The sequence below is a fragment of the Piliocolobus tephrosceles genome, chromosome 1 (assembly GCF_002776525.5).
Source record: "Piliocolobus tephrosceles isolate RC106 chromosome 1, ASM277652v3, whole genome shotgun sequence".
Lineage (NCBI taxonomy): Eukaryota > Metazoa > Chordata > Mammalia > Primates > Cercopithecidae > Piliocolobus > Piliocolobus tephrosceles.
Window position 1 is genome coordinate 33,527,233 of NC_045434.1, and position 19,017 is coordinate 33,546,249.

A 19,017-nucleotide genomic window follows, 5' to 3' on the forward strand; every position below is an offset into this window, starting at 1 on the left:
TCTGCACTACCTTGTCCTCAGTAGTATACTCCCCAAGAATTATAGCAAAGAGAAAATCTAAGAAGAGATGTCTTTTCCCAGGAGAAGACAAAAGGACTTGGTGAGCAATTGCGGCACTTACCCATCACCTATTATACGCCAGGCAATTGTCTAACGCGCTCACTAACTCATGTGACCCTCACAACACCATGAGGAGGTAAGCAGTATGATCATCCCCATTTTACATATAAGGCAACTGAGGCACAGAGAGTGTCACTTTCCTAAAGTCACACAGCTGCTCCTGGCAGAACCATGCTTGAACCCTCTGTAGGTTGGCTGTGGAGTCCATGACTTAGCTGCTTCATCATTAGCACACACCACACTCAGCCGTTTACACAGTAGTCACTGTTTACTGAACACTTATGAGGAGCTGGGCACTATGCTTAAGTACTTTAGATATTTTATTTCACAGTATCCTATATTATCCCTATTTGGAGATAAGGAAACCATTAACATTGCCAGTTTATTCACCAACTCTTCTCATTGCACTGGGCTCTGTTTAAAAGTCAATGACTTTTTTCCCCATCCTGTTCCTTCTGCTTGTGCAACAGATTCTGTACATTTGCATTAGAGCCGATCCTTTCTAACAGGCTGGAAGCAGGTAAATAACTTGCACAAGGTCAAGCAGCAAGAGTTGGGCAGAGCTGGGAGTCTGTCCAGATCTGACTCCAATGCTGGGGCTTTTAATGACTATGCTATATACATACCGTCAACAAGTTAACACACTCCTCCAAAACCAATACCAAACTAAAACAAAACTTTCTAAACTGAATGAAACACAGTGTTAAACATTTCCCCTCCCTCCCTACTGCCTGGTTTGCACTTTCTCTTTGCTGCCAACCACCTTATCTTAGTAGCCCACAGCTGCTGCAGGTGTGCCTCTGAAAACTCACCTCTCCTTCCTCCTCTTTCTTAGTTGAAGATCATCACGAGGCAGGATATGCACTGTTTGCTAACACTAATTCTGTAATTTCCCAAACAAATGCCCCTCTGTGGGCCTGCCAGGCTCCCAGCCTGGTCCATCCCCCTTTTTCCCCATGAAGGCAGCTGGAGTGCTGGAAGGTGACAGCATTTAAATAAATTTCCAAGGGCTGCCTCGTGCTGTGCAAATCCAGCTGTTCCAGATGATGGTAAACAAGAAAATGAGGCAGCTGAGGATTGCACCCCATGTTTTGCTAGCCTCCCACTAATCATATTCCTTGGCCACCCGGCTGTTAGGCCAGATGTGCCACCAGAAGGGAGCTGGCCTCAGCACTGTGCGGCTGCCCAGGCATGAATGCAGGATGGAAACATGGAAGACATGGAAGTTTGACTGGAATTGAATGGGCTGCACTGGTTGCCATGAGTTTGGTTTATTTTTTCCTCCTTCTAGACAGCTTGCTAGAAGCCATTAAGCAGATAAAGTCAGTCCTCCTTTTATTCCCACCCCATATGGTTTCAGCCCTCATACCAGCTAGCTACCTCAGTTACTAGCCAGTACTTTCCAACCAGCCGCTTTTTTTCAGAGATCTCCTTCAAGCATGATTTTTGACAAAGACTTTGTTAAATGAAACCCCAGCAGGCTTTGTTTCAGAATTCCAAAACCACATCTTGCCTGACTTCAATGTCTAGATGACTACTGCTATCCCAAGTTGGACCAGCTAAAATTCATACTCTCTTAGGAAACTTGCAGAAAACACAGTCAGCTGCCTCGTGCAGGTTTTTTTTTAAATTTTTCTTATCAATAAAACTAAAAATAGTATAACAGCTATCAGGAATTAAGCAATTCTTTGTGTAGAATAGTCTACATATATTATCTTCAACCCAGTAACACAGGTACATTTTGTCTTCCACAATTTAAAGATGAGGAAAATTAGACTCAGAAAGATGAGGTAACTTGTCTAGGGTCACAGTGGTAGAAAATGGCACAATCAGACTTTGGGCCTAGATTGCCTATCCTGAAAGTGTGTGTGTTTTCCATCCACTCCGCCATGCTGCTTCTCTAGCATGATAAAATCTGGATTCATGAGAATCCCTAAAGAAACAAAGTCAATGTGTCAACAAAGCAAAGCAGTCCTGTAGATTTGTCGATCGCTTTAAGGAATTCCCAGAGTATATTCTGGGGTCAATTATGGATTTGTAGGTTCAGCCTAGTATTTTCTTTCTCTTTCTTTTTTTTCTCTCTCTTTTCAAACATACACACACATGTGTGCGCATGCATGCATATACACACACGAAATACTATGAGTGTAAATATTTTAGGACAAAACATTATAAAATGTCCAGAGTGATGACCTTGATGGTGAGTCAAGATCCTCAATCACTGAAAAAGATGCAATTATCCCTACTGCACTGGAACCTCCTTGGGCTGCAGTTCAGAGTAAAACATTTTAGAAAGATTTCCAGAAAAATAAAAAGGCTAAAACCCAAAATAATTTCTTTCTTAACCTTTGGGAACCAGAACACACATTCTTTAAGGAGTTTCCTATGGTATAAATTTGTTTTTTGCCTGAATCTTCTTTCTGCTATTGCATCCACATTCTGGGTTCCCTCAAAATCTATAGCTAAGTACAAGGAAACCAGAGTCTCCAAACCATGCCCTTCTTCCTAGAAGTGTTTGTTGCCAGAGTCCTGTTGTTAGAAAGAAATCCTGCCTCCAGGAGACACATGCATTTTCTGTTTGCAAGAGCTGGATATTCTTTTCTCCTGGCTGTGGACAATCCCTCCATTTATTCCTTGAAAGAGAACTGTTTGCTCAGGAGAGATACCCAAGGTCATATATTAATCCTTCTTTGCATAGGTTATATTTAGCATTCCCAGGGACTTTGTAAACTACGGACTTAAGAAGAAAACCCCATTTATTATGGCAACAGCCCTCCCCTATCAAAAATGTTGAACAAATGAGCTCATATTTCAGTGACCCCTAAAATACACAAGGTTAATCATCTTTCATGAGATGCTCATGGCTTCTTGACTTATTAGTGGTCTAAGGCGTAATTTGTTAATGAGATTAAAATGATTTTTCCCATTCAATTCCTTTTCTTTGTCATCTTTCCCCTCTTTTCCTACCAGTGATTTTTGGTTGATTAATTACTTAGGAGGCTGGTCAAATCTCACTAAGACTCACTAAGATGCATACTTCCATTCTAGATGATGAAGCGGGTGCTCTGTTGGGAGATAAGTATGAGAGATAAACACACGAACATATTCAGGGCCTCTGGAAGAAAAGGGATAGATTCCTGAAGCTGAGTCTGCCTCGCCTTACCTTAGATGATTCATAAGACATGCAACTATAATTCCTACTAGAAATAGGTTCTCTTTTACTAGATGGCAACCTCACTTCTTTCACAAATAATGATTCCCAAACTTTTTGATGGGCTCTGATATGCAGGCTCAAGCCATGAAGGACTTCTCCCAAGGGGAAAAGTTTGATGGAGTTAAATTTATATTTCAGCAGTGATAGCTTCCTGCCTCCACTTCTCTGGAAGCCTCCGAGGCACATTCTCCTGCTTACTGTCCTACAGAGGGAAAGAGAGATGGTAATCTGTGATGTTCTCCACACATCTGTGCTCCAGTAGCGGTGAAATGACACATTTCCTGGGAAACCATTGTAGACAGCATGTGGAGGGAAGGGCAGCAGGGTCACTGGGTAATTCAAAGCTCATTAGAGCATAATGCTCTGACAAGGAAGGTCGTGTGTTCAATACATGAGAAAGTGGGCACCCGACTTCTCCCCTTCCTTGGCACAGCCTGCTCACCTGTGTACATTCTTACATCTTACAAAGCTAAGGCATTTTTTGGCCACTTTCAGGATGAGTGTGAAGTTAAAGAAGGAGCATTAGAGCATGGGTTTTCCTCTTTTTTCATTGCATTAGGAATCATTTTCAAAGATTCAGACAACATTTTATATGAAACCTCAGTAGATAGACTTGATAACGGTGACGATATCCTGGCTAAAGCTCAGAGCAGGGAGGCTGAAGTCTTGCCAGCCAAGCCTGCTCCAATCCCCACTGCCATCTCCCATGGATGCTCCCTCCAATGATGTCCCTGGCATAATCCTAGAAACCTGGAAGATATCACCTCACATGGCAAAAGCAACTTTGCAGATGTGATTAAATTAAGGATCTTGAAATGGAGAGATTATCCTGGATTATCTAGGTGGGCTCAATGTAATCACAAGAGTCCTTGAAAGCAGAAAGAGGAGGCAGAATTAGATAGAGGAGGGGATTTGCTACAGAAAAGTGGTCAGAAAAATGTACTGTTGCTGGCTTTAAATATGGAGAAGAGTCATATGCCCAGAAATTTGGGTGGACTCTAGAATCTGCAAAAGGCAAGGGAATGGATTCCCCCTAGAGCCTCCAGAAAGAATTGCAGTCCTGGTGGCATTTTGATTTTAGCCCAGTGGGCCCATGTTGAATTCTCACCTACAGAGTTGTAAGTCAATCAGGTGTGTAACTTATAGCCACTACATCTGTGGTAATTTGTTACAGAGGCACTAAGATTATAAGTACCCTTGAAAGACCCTATAGAGCTCACTCAATAGACTAGAGAACTGCTGCTCTTGTACATCACCAGTAAGGAAGACAGCTCTTACCATGCACACTAAGAACAATGAGTAAGATTTGGTCATCAGCAGTGGGTAGCTGACCATAATGCTTGGAACCCTCATGAAATTTCAGCAACCCATGGCTATTGGAGAGTAGTCTGGCTTGGAATGGTGTGACTGTGGTTTGTACAGGTCTGTGCCTTTCACGGATATTTGTTTCCTGTCTTCAGAGACTATATAAACAATAGGGCAATTAACTGTGTAGCAATGAACCCTGTGGGAGTCCATGCATAACTGAAAAACATGTCCTTCTTCTTAGAAAGAACAGCCTATGCGGACCAAACATGAATCCCACCTGTCAGGTTTGAATTCAGCCAGGAAAATATAAAGGTATATTCTCTGTCTCTGCCCACATCTCTGCTCCTTCCTTAGGTTCCTTAAGAGTCAGCGTGTTCTGAGTTTCTTATATCTCTCTCCTTTCATAAAAATAGGCCTTTCTTGGGAAGCCTTTCAGTCCAGCACCCAGAGGACTGAAGGTAAAGTTTATGTGGAGAGGAGGAAGGCAGGCCAATGCTCTGCAAACTACAGTTGGTTCTGCTGATACCTTTGTCCCTGGTCCAATTCCAGATGACAAGGGACAACTCTGCTGACATATCAGAGCTTTAGGACAGCACTGATGCTCACTGGAGACGGGTCAGGCTCAAGGTCAAGTCTCCGACCTTCTTAGTGGGGTCACAAAGGTCATGATGGGACACATCAGCTCTCACCCATCCGTCCTCCTGCCTCAGGAAGCCTATGCTTCACAGCCAATGAGAAAAAGGAAATCGAGTGTCTGCCAATCCTCCTGCCCCTCCTTCTCCAGAAGCCACGAGGTCCAGTGGCTTCAAAGTATTATGCTAATACCAAGTACTGGTGTAACTGGGTGACTTTTTGCAGTGGCTCCAATTCTAAAATGCAGCAGCCTTATTGCAAATGCATGTTCATCAGAACTATTCCTGCTAGCTCTGTCTCACAGATCAGTGTTAAAAGTACAAAAATCCATCAGCATAGCTACGCGTCAAGCAAAAGGGGCTATCACCAACAGAAGGCATCTGACAGGCAGACCCTGAGGGGTTCAGGAAGGGGCAGAGAAGTGGCAAAAGAGGGAGAGCCTAGCCCTGTGTGTGTCTGCTAATGCACGTGCATGCTCAAACACGTATTGCAGTGGCTACAGAGGGTAGGGAGGGAGGTGCACATATGAACACACAGTGTTTCAGCACTTAGAATGACTCCAGACAGTAATAAGACACGAAAGGCTGAAATCTGGATGAAGAAATATAAGCTGAATAGCTTTTTAAAAAAGTGTCTCAGCTGGGAGCTCCATTAGATAGTGAAATTGTCTCCTGAGGATCCTAGCTGGGAGCACGTTGCTTAAGACATGTGAGAGTGGACCAGCCAGAGGGAGGGTGGCACTGTGGGACATCAATTTCCTCCTTGGCTGCCTTTGGGAGGCGTGACCTAAAGAGCACCGTTCTTTGCATTTTCCTAACAGTCCTTGCTGTTCTTCTTTCCCCTCCTTATCATGGACCCACAGGTTCTCCTCCTATCTGCCCCTCAGTGCTCTCTCTCTCCCTTTCTTTTTCTTCATTTTCTCTTCCTTCTCAGATGAATCACCCTCCTGTCAACTGCTGCCTCATAGGTAAAAGTTTGGGGAGGCCTTAGGACTGGGAGCACTCCACCCTGTACCAGGCACATATCTGTCTTTGATTGAGAGCAGCTCCCTGAACAGAACAGGTGCTCAGTGATGGGAAAGAGGGGAGGGGAAAGATGGCATCAGCACAGCATCCTCACAGCTTGTCCCTGCTCTGGGTCCTCTCACACAGCACAGCTGTCAGACTGGAAAGCGAGACAGGGCACCATGTCCTCCCCAGACCTGGAAGCTCCTGCTCCAACCCCCAATCCAACAGAGCGACCAGTGAATCATCTCTTCCTCTCCTCTGCTCTCAATCTGAATGGCTTTCCTCCCTGCCTCCTCTGCCCCATGCCCTTTCCTCTCTTGAGGACTATATCATTCTGCCTTCAAAGAAGGGAGGGATGGAAACAGACAATAGTGCTAAGGGCATAAGAGTGACCCACATAACGAAGCCAGCAGCCAAAGGCTTCATCTGCTCCTGCCTCCATTTCCCTGCATGGCACAGTACAGTCTTCACATTCATGATGTGGGAGATAGCTTAGTCCACTCTAGTCCAAATCGTCTTGCTAGTTAATAGAATCACATTTTTTTTTAAGAGACAGGGTCTCACTCTGTTGCCCAGGTTGAAGTGCAGTGGCGAGATCATAGCTCATTGCAGCCTTGAACTCCTGGGCTCAAGGAATCCTTCTGCCTCAGCCTCCAGACTAGGTAAGACTATCAGCATACACTGCCATGCCCAGCTAATTTATTCCAATTTTTTTGTAGAGATGAGGGTCTCACTATGTTGTCCAGGCTATTCTCAAACTCCTGGCTGCAAGTGACTCTCTCACTTCGGCCTCCCAAAGCATTGGGATTACAGGTGTGAGTCAGCCACCATAGATACAGTCCATAGAGCTGATAACGAAGTATTTTAGAAGCCCACCTTTGAAGAAGCAGGTGCCCATTGCTGTGGTCACAGAGGGGACAAAGTTTTTTTCTTTTTTAATTTTTATTTTTTCACTAGCATTCCTGGCATAACTTACTTCTTTCATCACTCTAGCTTTAGGTAGGTTTCTCCTAAAATTTTCTATTACATTTAGAATCAATGTCATACAATTAAGCAGTTATTTAGTTCTTATGAACTAAATTTTTTCTTGAATAGTTAAAGTGTACACAGTAGGTACTCCATAACAACTTCTCAACTAACTGACTCATGATTACCTTCTCATCCTTATCAAGAGAAAATCCCTAATTTAACTAGCTGGTGTTTACAACTGGGGATCACAGCACATTTTTACCTATATACCTGCATTGTGTCTTCCCCCCGTGCTTTTCCTCCCCATCCCCCAAACAGAAACTACTAGCTTGGCAGGGCAGACCTACCACGCAACCAGTGGAGTCCAGCTTGCGATCTGAAATACAGCGGAAATTCTTACTGCAGCCCCCGTTATCTTTGCTGCAGTCGCGCACCGGCCCAAAGGAATCTAAGAGAACCTCCAGGCTGTCGAAGGAGGATGAAGTCATCAGCTCCTCTCTGTGGGGAGAAAGAGTGGGAGGCAGGGAGGGGTCAAGGAGATTCCAGATGCAACGAGTGGCGTGGCATTACATTCCATGCTCCTCTCTAGTCAACTGAATTGTATCTCACTCTCTCTTACAAGAATTGAAGATCAACTATACTCCAAGCCTTGAACTAACAAATCATGGCCATTCTCCATATCTGGGAAATGAGCCAAGGCTGTAACGCCTGGTCAAAGAAAGAGGTCTAAACTTGGGCAAGTAAATTAACATTTTATTGCCTGTCAGTCCTTAGTGTATGTGAGAAGTGCTTACAAACTCTAATTTTATGTCTTCTTCCAGTGAATGAGCCTTGGGACGTGCAATACTGACCCAGATAAAAAGCAGATCCTGGCACAACATAGGGGGAGTTGGCAGGTTGCCTGCCAATTTTTCCTTTTAGCTTGTCGTGACTCCTTCCCCAGCACCTAGAACCTACAGGTAGTTTCTCATTCTGCTTCCCAAGCCAATTGCAGGCCTCAGTCCTGAAGCCAGACTCACCTGACCTCCACAGCATCCTCCATCACGGTCATGTCCGTCTTGCACTTTGCTGATGGATTGATGGCCAGTTCGGCTGGTGGAATCACAAAGCTCTTGCTGAGGGGCAACCACATGCCCTCCCCAAGGGTGTAGGTGAATCTGCAGGGACACCCAGTGCCAGGTGGTCATGACTGGAGGCATAACCACTCACCACTGGGGGATCTGGCATTCCATTACCAGCGCTTTCTTCTCACCCTTTGCAATCCTCTTCAGAAAGATTGCCATTTTATTGGTGCAATGACTAAGTTCTAAGGAGGTAGAGAGACCAACCCTTGCTCACATGGCCAGGCAGCTGGAGAACTGATTATGGTGCCTGCTCACTAGTTGTTAGAAGTAGTTTTTATCAAGTCATAAAAAGCAAGTTCCAGCTTTCTTCGGATTTGAAGCTGGGCTTCCCCAGTCTTGAGTCAGATATAATTGCAAGCATTTTAATTGAAGAGAGATGCCAGCCTCCCACCGTCCCCATCCCACAGCTGCACACCCACAGTGGCAGCAATGGCATCTCTCTGTGCCTGGAGGAACCCTAACAAAGGAAAGAAAGAAAGCAAGCACCCCTTTACAGCTTCTGTGTGATGGGAACAGAAAGGACTGAAGCCAAGAGCCTCCAGGGAGGAGAGAAGAGCAGATGAACAAATGAACAAAACAGGCCCAGATTTATTCTCTGCACTCCTACCCACACCCTTGGCTAAAGGCGTTAACCCTGGGGATACAGGGAAGATTTTTTTTTTTATTCTTACAACAAGGGCTAAAAGGAGTAAAAGAATCAATCGGCATTTCAAGGGAGAGCTTAAGAAAACCATGAGAGATTATTTGTTTATTTATTCATTCATTTCATTTCAAAGGCATTCAAATGCTCTGTGTTCATAGTCAAAAATAGTCTGCGGGATCAAAGCCAGTGTGGGTGGGATATGAAGAGGCTGTGGCAGTCTGGCGTCCCCTCCCCACTTAATGTGGAAGGAGGAACAATGGAAGGATGTTACAATTAAACAGAACCATTAGCATGCTGCTCACACAGCACCGTTTCAGAATCCTGCTCCTTTCTCTACCTTAACACATACATAACCCTCTCCCCTCCTCAGGTCGCCTGAAATTCTAGGAAACCAGATTGATGACTTCAGATCTTTCATTAAAAAAAAAAAAAAAAAAAAAAGTAGCCCTCTCCAGTAAGCTGACCATTGACTGGGGCCAATGGGACAGAGCAGACCCATTGACTAGGGCTCACGAGTTAGAGTTAGAGGGCAGCCAAGCCACATGATTTCTGCCTACAACATGAAAGAGAATCCTGGGCCCTAGAGAAGCTGGAGGGGTGTGGGACATGTGCCAGCTTAAGGCAGGGGATTTCCAGGGGCCAGGCAGAGCCACTGGTAGGAGGGAAGTGGCCAGGATTTGGGGAATTTTCTCCCATTTCCATCCTGACTCTTGGGCCCCTACTTCTCTGACCTGTTGGTGAACCTCTGCATTAAGCAGCATTGAAATGTTAGAGATGCTTCTGGCTCTATAAGAGTCACTCAGTTCTCCCCACTCACAAGAATATCAAGCGGTAAGTCTGCAGGGAGGTGCCTGCACCAGGGGAGGAAAGCTTGTTACTTAGGGAACAATAGAAGACCATGGCTTCATTCTTCTGTGAAGCAGTTAGCAAAATTGGAAGCATGACAGTCCCTTCATTCACACACACATACACACACTCACACAAACACAGACTCACACACACACTCACACACTTCATCTGGTAAGATTAAGGAGCCCATTCAGGGTTGATTGCCTCAAGGTATCTGGAATCTGGGACTTAAGGATAATGTAAGTTGAAGAAAACAACCTCCAAGAATTTGTATAATTTCACTTTGCATTTCACAATGAACATCCTTGAGATAGAAACATTATAAGAGGCAGGCTGGAGTGGGGGCACCTCCGCTATTATATCATTTTAGAGAGAATGTCTATAAGTAGTTTGAATGGTACCAAGGAGGAGGCAGTTTATTGGACATAGAAATAAAATTTTGTTTTCTATTTTGATTTCAAAATTACAATATTTGCATTGAAGCAGAGCAACAAATCTGTGACCTGTGGTTTATAATTTATGTAACTGATTTTAGGAAGCCGTTGGCAGTTCTGGTACATTTCCGATGGTTAATTTTTCTTTTGAAAGAGAAGGCTCCATGCCCATCCATCTCACAGTTTTCTCTTCCTCCTCTGAATACACTAATATTTCTAAGAGAAAAGCAAATCACATCTTCCCCTAACTTAAACTGTTTATGGCACCCTGTACCTACAGAATAAAGTTCCAACCTCCAAAGAGGTCATCCTCGATAGCTGATAGCTTCTTCAGCTTCTTTTTTCACCAAACCCTGGGTCACCCTCTGCTCTTACAATGAGACCTGACTATAGTTCCTAAAGTAGTCCTGATTTTCTCACCTCTTTGCTTTTGCTCCTAATAGACCTTCTTTCTGGATTTTCTTCCCTCTCTTCTATGTCTGACTTCTAATCATTTGCAGACTCAGGTAAGATCCTACCCCTTCCAGAAATCTGCCCAGGGCCTTCACCCTGTACCCTCAGGCTGAACAAGGGGCTGAGCCTGTGCACCTGACTCAGAGCCCCTTGCTGCTCCCGAAATGATGAGTTGTGCCTGTCTTTTCATGTGTCCATCACCGCTCAGAAGAAAGTGCTCTCTTGGATGGCAGAGGACAGTTCTTTGTCACCTATGTATCCCCACTGCCTCACACAATTTCTGCCCCAAAGAGGTCGCTCAATAAATATGTATTGACTGATCGATAATGATATTTCATTAGGTTCTTTAGTTTGCACAAGTTTCTGGGAACCACAATCTCCATGTTCAAATTTAAAGGTGGAAGCAGAGGTTAAGATTTTCCTCTACGTAGAACAGGCTATAGGTTAACCTCTGGGTTTATACGGATTTAAAGGTTAAAGTGGAAATGAATTTGATATTGTGAGAAACCTCCTATGTGCAGAGCAGCTCCTGAGACACTGCACTGGACCATGTTAATAAGAAAAGCAGCCTCTGGTAAGATCAAGGTGAAACACTGTAGGGGAAGCAAAGTCAGGTGTTGGGTGAGACTAATCTTTGCAGAGAACTGTAAAGGGGCAGGTGCTCTGTAGTGTGGCCTCATTTATCCTTATAACAGTCTTCTGAGGCTGGTCATCTGGCCCCACTTTACCAGTGTATCAAGTAATTTTTAAGGCTAGTAACCTCTCCAAGGTCACCCTCTGAAAATGGGAAAATTGGGATTGGTCTGATTCTCAGGTATGGATCCCAGCAGCTTTCTAGTTCATGCTGGCTCAGGCCTATGGAATTCTCAAGTTTTCTTTCATCTGCAAAATCTACTGAGTAACTCCAAAAACCAAATATAGAACAAACTGTCAGAGAAAAGCTGTGTCCTAAAATCTCATCTGTCCCTCATTCATGCAGATTTGGCAGGAACAACTTCAAAAAGCTACCCAAGAGAAGCTGGGTGAGCGTCTAGAATGCTTTCCCAACTCAGGCCTTCTCTGGAGACAGCTGGTGCTGACCAGTGCAGTTGATGGCTCAGCTGTGCACTGAGTCCTGCACACAGCCCTGTGTTCAACTAGAGCTAGAAATCCCTGTCCAGAGGCAAACACTCACCAGAGAGCGCTGCACAGAACAAGGCTATGCTCTCACCATGGCTTGCCATTAAATGGAATGTGAGGAAACGTATGAATTGCTATTGATCTGGCATCTCCATGCTTCCTCAGAGCAGGCTATTCCAGGACAAGGAATTGTTCCACAGAATGCAGGCGCTCACTTTGAGGGAAGGTCTCTGTGGGATCAATTTGGTCTGTACCAATCCCTACCCCCACAGTCTAGTGGAAAGGAGTGATCCTAGCCACAGTAGAGAGGACTTCTCGGGCACTGGCGTGGGTTTGGTGGGAAGACTCAGTCGGTAGGTTCAGGGTCCTCTTAGATCCTTTGAGTCTAGCTTGGGCCCTTCCCAACTTATTTGGGATTGCAGATTATCAAGGTTAGGTTGAACACCAAGGTCTTTTCTTACTCTGGGTTCAAGTTTTTAGGAAATACCTGAAGTGATTATCTACATATATCTATTGAAGGCCTGCTGTGTTCAAAATTGTATGTTAGATGTTAAAGATTTAAAGTGATATAAGATACCGCTCCTTCGCTCAAGAAGAACATAATTTCGCTGGGGAAAAATAGGCAGTTGAAAAATAAATATTAAATAAAATAATTGATGAATACATATTATAATCCATATATGATAGGCATTTGCAGGGGCAAAGTCATTGCGGATTGCTATAGTGGATTGGAGACATTCTAGAGCAATATTCTTCCATCCTGGCTTCAGGTTAGACTCACCATAGTGCTTTTAAAAACGCTCATGCCCTCGCCACACCTTTCAGAACTTACGAACTAATTGGTTTGCTCTGGGTATGATCGTCGGTCATTTTTAAAGCACACTGGGGACTCTCATAGAGAGCCAGGGCTGGAGACTGCTTTTTGGATGTAAATGCGTGAAGTCAGAGATTATCTTGGTCATATTTGTTTGGTTATATCTGCAGCATCTGAAACAGTACCTTGAAGTAGTAGGTGTTCAACAGATGCTGAGTTTGGTGGAGACTTGATCTGGATCCTAAAAAATGGTAGTATTTATATTGTGAGAAAAATGTGCATTCTTGCTAGAGGAAAGGGTATGAGGAAATGAGCAGAGTGGGAGACATTAGTTTATTGCGGATATTGGATCACTTAGAAAACAGATTCAGCTAAGAACAAAAGGTTCTCTAGAAGAAGAGTGGCTCATTTAGAGGAAGTTGTATGTTGGCATTCGATAGTAAAAAGATTTAAATGGAGGAATTTAAACTCTATTTCAGAGTCTAGAGAGATGTTCAGGAGCTTGGAATTCAATAGGACACTAAATCATGACTGAGTATAGTAGCAAATAAGTAGCCAATTATAGTGACTGACCAGGTCACAGAATTTTTTAGAGTGGTCGTTGGTAGGTGGTTTACTCAGATGCCAGAGTGGTTTCGATTAAAGTTCCTGGTACCTAAAATAAACAGATTGTGACCCATTGCTTTCATTTGTCAGGCTAGTTGTTTCCATGTTAGGGATAAAAATTCTTAGTCACTTATTGATTAACCCACTGGCTCCTGAGATATCTGACCTCATGGGTCAAACCACACAATTGGTCCACTCTGCAGTGCTTGGATAAAACATCCAGTTGGCAGCCAGCAACTTTGAAAAAAGCATAAATGGTGCTTGTGGGGATAGAAACAGTTTTTGTGCAGGTTTTGCTTGAATAGCAATTTTATTAAGGCCCTTGTTTTTCAAACTGCTAGTTTCTGACTTTTAGGGAATGAGGAGCTTATCCATGTCCATCAGCCAAATTCCACCAGGCTCCTCATCTGCCTTATCTTTATTACCCTTTGAAGTCCTGGAAGACCAGCAGTAGGAAAAAGGAAGAAAAAGTCAGCCGAATGATAAATCCTTGTTGGAAAGTTTTAATGCCCATATCACAGTCCAAGGAATGGAGCTGACATCTCTTGCAGCACAAATCCTCAAAAGCAGCCTGTAACCAATGCCATGAGCATGACCCAGCCTTCCCTGGGACAGACACTCAGGAGAGAAAAGGACAAGGGAAAGTCCTTTGAGGAAGTGGTTCTGTGAATCCACATTCTAGCTAGGAGCATGCCTGAGAGAACACAGCTGTGGCTAAGCTGAATCCACAACCAGCTACAGGAGGAGCAGTAGAAGCTTTGCAAAAGTGTGAGCCCTAGGAGGCAAATGCAGGAGCAAAAATTAACACCTAGGCCAGGAATGGTTGACAGGGATGGTCTGGGAAGGGGCTTGGAAAGGTGGCAGTGAAGAAGTGAGACTCAGCAAACTGTATAGGTGTAAGTCTTCCATTTGTCCTCCACTGCTCACCATTTCTCCAGAAAAGGCATGCAGTAGCTGAATTCATCAGCCGCTTATGCAGAACTACTCACTTCCTCTACTAGATGACTTACTCAAGGAGGGACATGTATTCATGCCCATACTGTCAAGCCAAGCACTTAGAAGGAACTCAGCAAATGTATGTTAAGTGAATGATAGATTGACAAAATGAATGGATAAGATCTTATTTGGGAAATAAACTGTTCCAGCTAAGGCCTAGTATGAATTAAACTTTATGATAATCGAATCGTTCCTGGCTGGCAATCAAATTATTCCTCTGCTGTGGGCCTTTCTAATATGTGCTATTCCCAGGTATGTAGTAGAAATTTGGGAGGGACTAGAAGCATCCAATGTGATCAGGAAAGTAGTAGCTAAAAGAAAATAATAATGAGGCAGAGTTTAGAAAAGGGGAAGGCAGGGGCGGGAGAGATTCATTTTGAACAACTTAAGACTCTATGAGGAAGGTGCAAATTAGATGCAAAATGGAGTGGCAGAAACTGACATTAATTGCCTACTCTGTGCCAGTTTCTGTGCCAGGGATTTTCCCTGCATTATCTCATATATCCCTCACAGTAACCTAGCCAGGCATGTAATATAGCCCCATTTAACAAATGCAGAGACTGGAGGCTTCAGAAGGTTGAGTAAATTAGTGAGGTTCCCAGAGCTGGCAAAGAAGGAAGCCAGGGCCCAAACAGAGTCGGTCTGACCTCCAAGTCCTCCATGTTGTCCCTGGGCATGACTGGGGGCAAGCACTTTTGTTAGTAGGTGGCCATGACAACTCAAGGTGTTTCCCATTTTATACTTTACCACTAGGAAGTAAGTTCAGGGGGAAGTGGAACACAGGGTTTGCAGACATACATAAGCAAGTCCCTAGACAATCACTTACCTAAATATTTTATCAGAGGGCTGCTCTCCCAAAACCAGGTCAAAGCCTCGCTGAAATATTGTGTAAGGCCATGGCCTAAAAGAAGAAACATCATTCAATTAAATTCAACTCAACAAATACTCACTGAATGCCCACTTCATCCCAGGCACAGTGCTAGGTGGTAGAGACCCAGCCATCCAGGGCATAGCCCCTGCCCTCAAGAAGCTCACTAATATGAGCTCACACATGACCTTGAATCCTGGGACCTGACAAAGAACATGATAAATGTAAAACTCACTGAACTACTAGAAAAATGGAATTTAATAGCCATGACAATTGAAACTACATATAGTGTAAAATTATATGAAGATAGACCTGACATATTCATAATTCATGGTCCTTCAGACATAGATTTTCAGAAACCCAGCTTGATCTCCCTTTAGAAGAGCAGTGTGAGTTCTTGGGAATCAGACAGTTCTGGATTCAAACTTCATTCTGACATTGAACCAACCGACTATGGACAGATAATTTGCTTGCCAGTCCTAATTTCCTATAGGGTCAATAAGTGATAGCTCCCTAACAGACCATTGTGAAGATTAAGCAAACCTCTTCGGCCAAAGACTACAGCTCATACAGTATATTAGACATGTTTTCTTTTCTTATTCAAAATGATAAGAGGATGCTGGGTCTTTGATAGGTTTCAGACATCTTCAAACATTTTAATGTCACTCACTCAAACAGAAACAATTGAAATTGTGTTTGCAAATATTTCTTAACTGTAATGCTTTCTAGTGAACATCCAGGTATTGTCATATGTATTAGAAAGTAACAAGACTATTTCTTTTAAATAGTGTATATCTTTTCACTAACCCAGATCTCTAAGCCCATTATTTAATCATTAAAGCAAGAATTAGCAAAGCCCAGATCTTGTGAGTACTGAGCTATTGCACACACTAGGTGGATTTAGCCCTTACACTTGCGCAACTTACGGTCTTATAATGAACCCACTTATTGACAATTTTACTGTAGACATTCCTTTAGTTTTCAAGGACTACAAAAAGCCAGAAGAATAAATTATTAATTATTATTTGGGGCTAATTCTACTACTAGGAGTTAACCTAGTGGTTTTCAGTGCAGAGGGTGTCACCCCATAGAGGGTATTTTGATAAATGTATGGCAGTTGTTCTTGAATGACACAATGACTGAAGGTCATTATTACCCTTTAGAAGGTAGGGCTAGGATGGCTAGAATAGTGCATTGCTCAGGACAGTTCTGCAGAACAAAAATTTCCCCATGTCCTACAAGCTTTTGAATGTCATGCAAGACATTTATTTAGGTTTTGAAAACCCGCTTCTAATGGTATGAGCATAGATGCTAATTCCATTGACATATAAGCACAAAGTACAGTTTCAATACAGTGAATTTTCTAGGTCCATAACTACTTTATAATTTGAGGGGAGGTTACACATTGTATAATCACTTTGAATCACCAATACAGCACATGTGTATCAGTCTGTATTACTCTCACACATATAATATTGCATTCTATATTATACATTATATTATGGTGAATCTGCACTAGGTACAAATGTCTATCAAATTTATTATTTATTTTCTTGTAATGGAGCATTAAAATATTTATTCTAATTAGCATAGGAAGATACAATTATTAAATATTAACAGTTATATCATTATAAATTCTTCTTATTTCTCCCTTAATATTAAGATGCTATATTTGTTAAAATTTTGTATCTATGGGTTTTATTATTTATAAATTTTATTTACACATAATAAAAGAGATTAAAAATATTTGTTACAAAATATTGATGGTGTTGGAAATCACCAACTTAACCCAATAAGCCATAGAATTAATTACCCAGAGTCTTTATTTGTTGCAAGGGAAAGCCATTGGAACTATATAAGGAAGCGGCTAGGATGAATGTGTTCATTATTTAAGCTTACTATTTATAAATGCATTCTTCCTGGGATTCAATTTGGAAATACCTAGAGGCAAGAACTGCCTCCATAAAGTATCCAAACAGTGTACTGTGAATAACTCTTGCATCAAATAAAAGGCCCCCCCGCCAGGTGTTTTTATGTTTGTTCGTCATTGTAGGTGAACCCACAGAGTAGGGTTTGAATTTGATTCTTTTTTTTTTTGCTGAACAGAGAATGGTGGTCTATGCACAGCTAAAAAATCTGTTAATTCAAGAAAAAGTCTAAAAATCACGAGAAAAAAATATTCCATATAATACCAGACACCTAGAAAAGGCAAGAGGGACATGCAATTTTATTTATCTCTATTTTGGGTAGGATCATATTTTATTTACTGTCAGTTTAACATTTTAAATAACATACATTTTGCCTTCCAACCATTTCCAGCACTCAAAACTGATACAATGTGTAATTATAGTTAATTGTTGGCATAGTTCCTAGGTTGTTTGAAAATATATTTTCAGGAGCCAAATGACTGGCATTAAATACTATGTGAACAATTAGCTATGCAAAATGACACAAATAAACCTGTATTCAAGCCAACGTTAAGGAAGCAATGAGCTTGGATGTATTTATTAAGCACTCATCCACTGTTGCTAAGTAGGTTAGGTCAAGGAGACCTCCTGCTTTTGAGGGCCCTGAAAATTAAGAATATCAACTCAAATTGGAAGGATGTAGAGGAGTGCAGTGTAGACCCCACCCTGATCACATTTAGAGGCAGCAGGGCACGGTGGTTTTAGGACATGAATTCTGGAGTTAGGCTGCGTATTTCAAATGCCAGCTTAGCCACCAATCACTGTGTGACTTTGGGCAAGTTCCTTCCCCTTCATCATTCTGTAACCCCATATCCTCATCTGTAAAATGAGTCTGATGGTAATAGCTATCTATTTGACAAAGTTGTTATGAGGAGGAACTAGCTAATGTAATTAAAGTGCCTAGAACAGTTTGTGGCATTTAGTGAGTGCCACACATAGAATCATGTGTTAAATAAGTTAAATTGATCAATTACATGCATCAAATATAAATACTATAATAAGGAGTGGTTCCCGAACTTCAACAGAGGAAGAAGTGTCTTGCCCTAGGTGCAAATGCAATGCCAACGCAGGCTTTAACTCAGATTGTAGATGTCTTTACATAGGCTGGAGAGGAGGCAACGTGAGCATGGAAAGGCCAAAGCCCCGACACCCCACCTCCCACCTCCCACCTCCCACTTCCCACCCAGTGGTCACTTCACTGGGCAACTAACTCTACAGCACTGACATTAAACTCAAAGAGCGGGGAAGAGCATATTGTGAAATGGCAAGAGAATTCAGCAAGTAGCAAATTGCACCAGCAAAGGAATAAAGGGGAATTTACTTAATTTCTTCCCTCTAGTCCAGAATGATCTGCCAGAGAGATGAGAAATCTTACTTGATTTATTTAGCAAATATTTGTAGAGGCCTATTGTGTGTGAACTGTGATATTAGGCAACAGGAATTGGGATAAAGAGATTCTTGCCCTCAAAGGAATCTAAGGTCTTTGTGAAGAAACACATATAGACCCAGACAAACCACTGAGAATGTTAAAAGGGAAGAGGAAGGGGTTTTTAGCAAATAAGCTAAGTGGTAGTGGCTGGTGGCAGAGTCGCCATCCTGGGTGCAGGGAAGGCTGGTGTTGGCAGTGCATGGAATGACAGCGGAGGGTCTGGCAGGGGAGCTTAGTGCACACAGGTAGAAAGTCACAGATGGTCATACAGGAAAAGGCGGGGCAAAGTAATGAACAGCTGGACGAAAAAGCACTTATAACACTTTGAAAACGGACCTGCTTGAGACCCATTGAAAGAGGAAAGGCCTCTGTATTTGGGCTCTTTGAGTGCAAGAGAAAGTAAGAAAACCCAACGGGCCTCACTAAAAAAAAAAAAAAAAAAAAAAAAAAAAAAAAAAAAAAAA

The 19,017-nt window shown here is 42.7% G+C and overlaps 1 protein-coding gene across 3 annotated transcripts in view; it reads right to left on the bottom strand.

The window, feature by feature from the left end:
• The window catches only part of ASTN1 (astrotactin 1), a 320,502-nt gene that overhangs the window by 92,946 nt on the left and 208,539 nt on the right, over window positions 1–19,017 (bottom strand). For all 3 annotated transcript variants that reach the window (XM_023231254.1, XM_023231253.2, XM_026447749.1), the window contains exons 9-11: window positions 15,116–15,190; window positions 8,271–8,408; window positions 7,599–7,749 (exon numbers count right to left, since the gene is read on the bottom strand). In XM_023231254.1, the coding sequence (XP_023087022.1) occupies window positions 7,599–7,749; window positions 8,271–8,408; window positions 15,116–15,190 (364 nt within the window). The remainder of the gene's footprint in view (window positions 1–7,598; window positions 7,750–8,270; window positions 8,409–15,115; window positions 15,191–19,017) is intronic.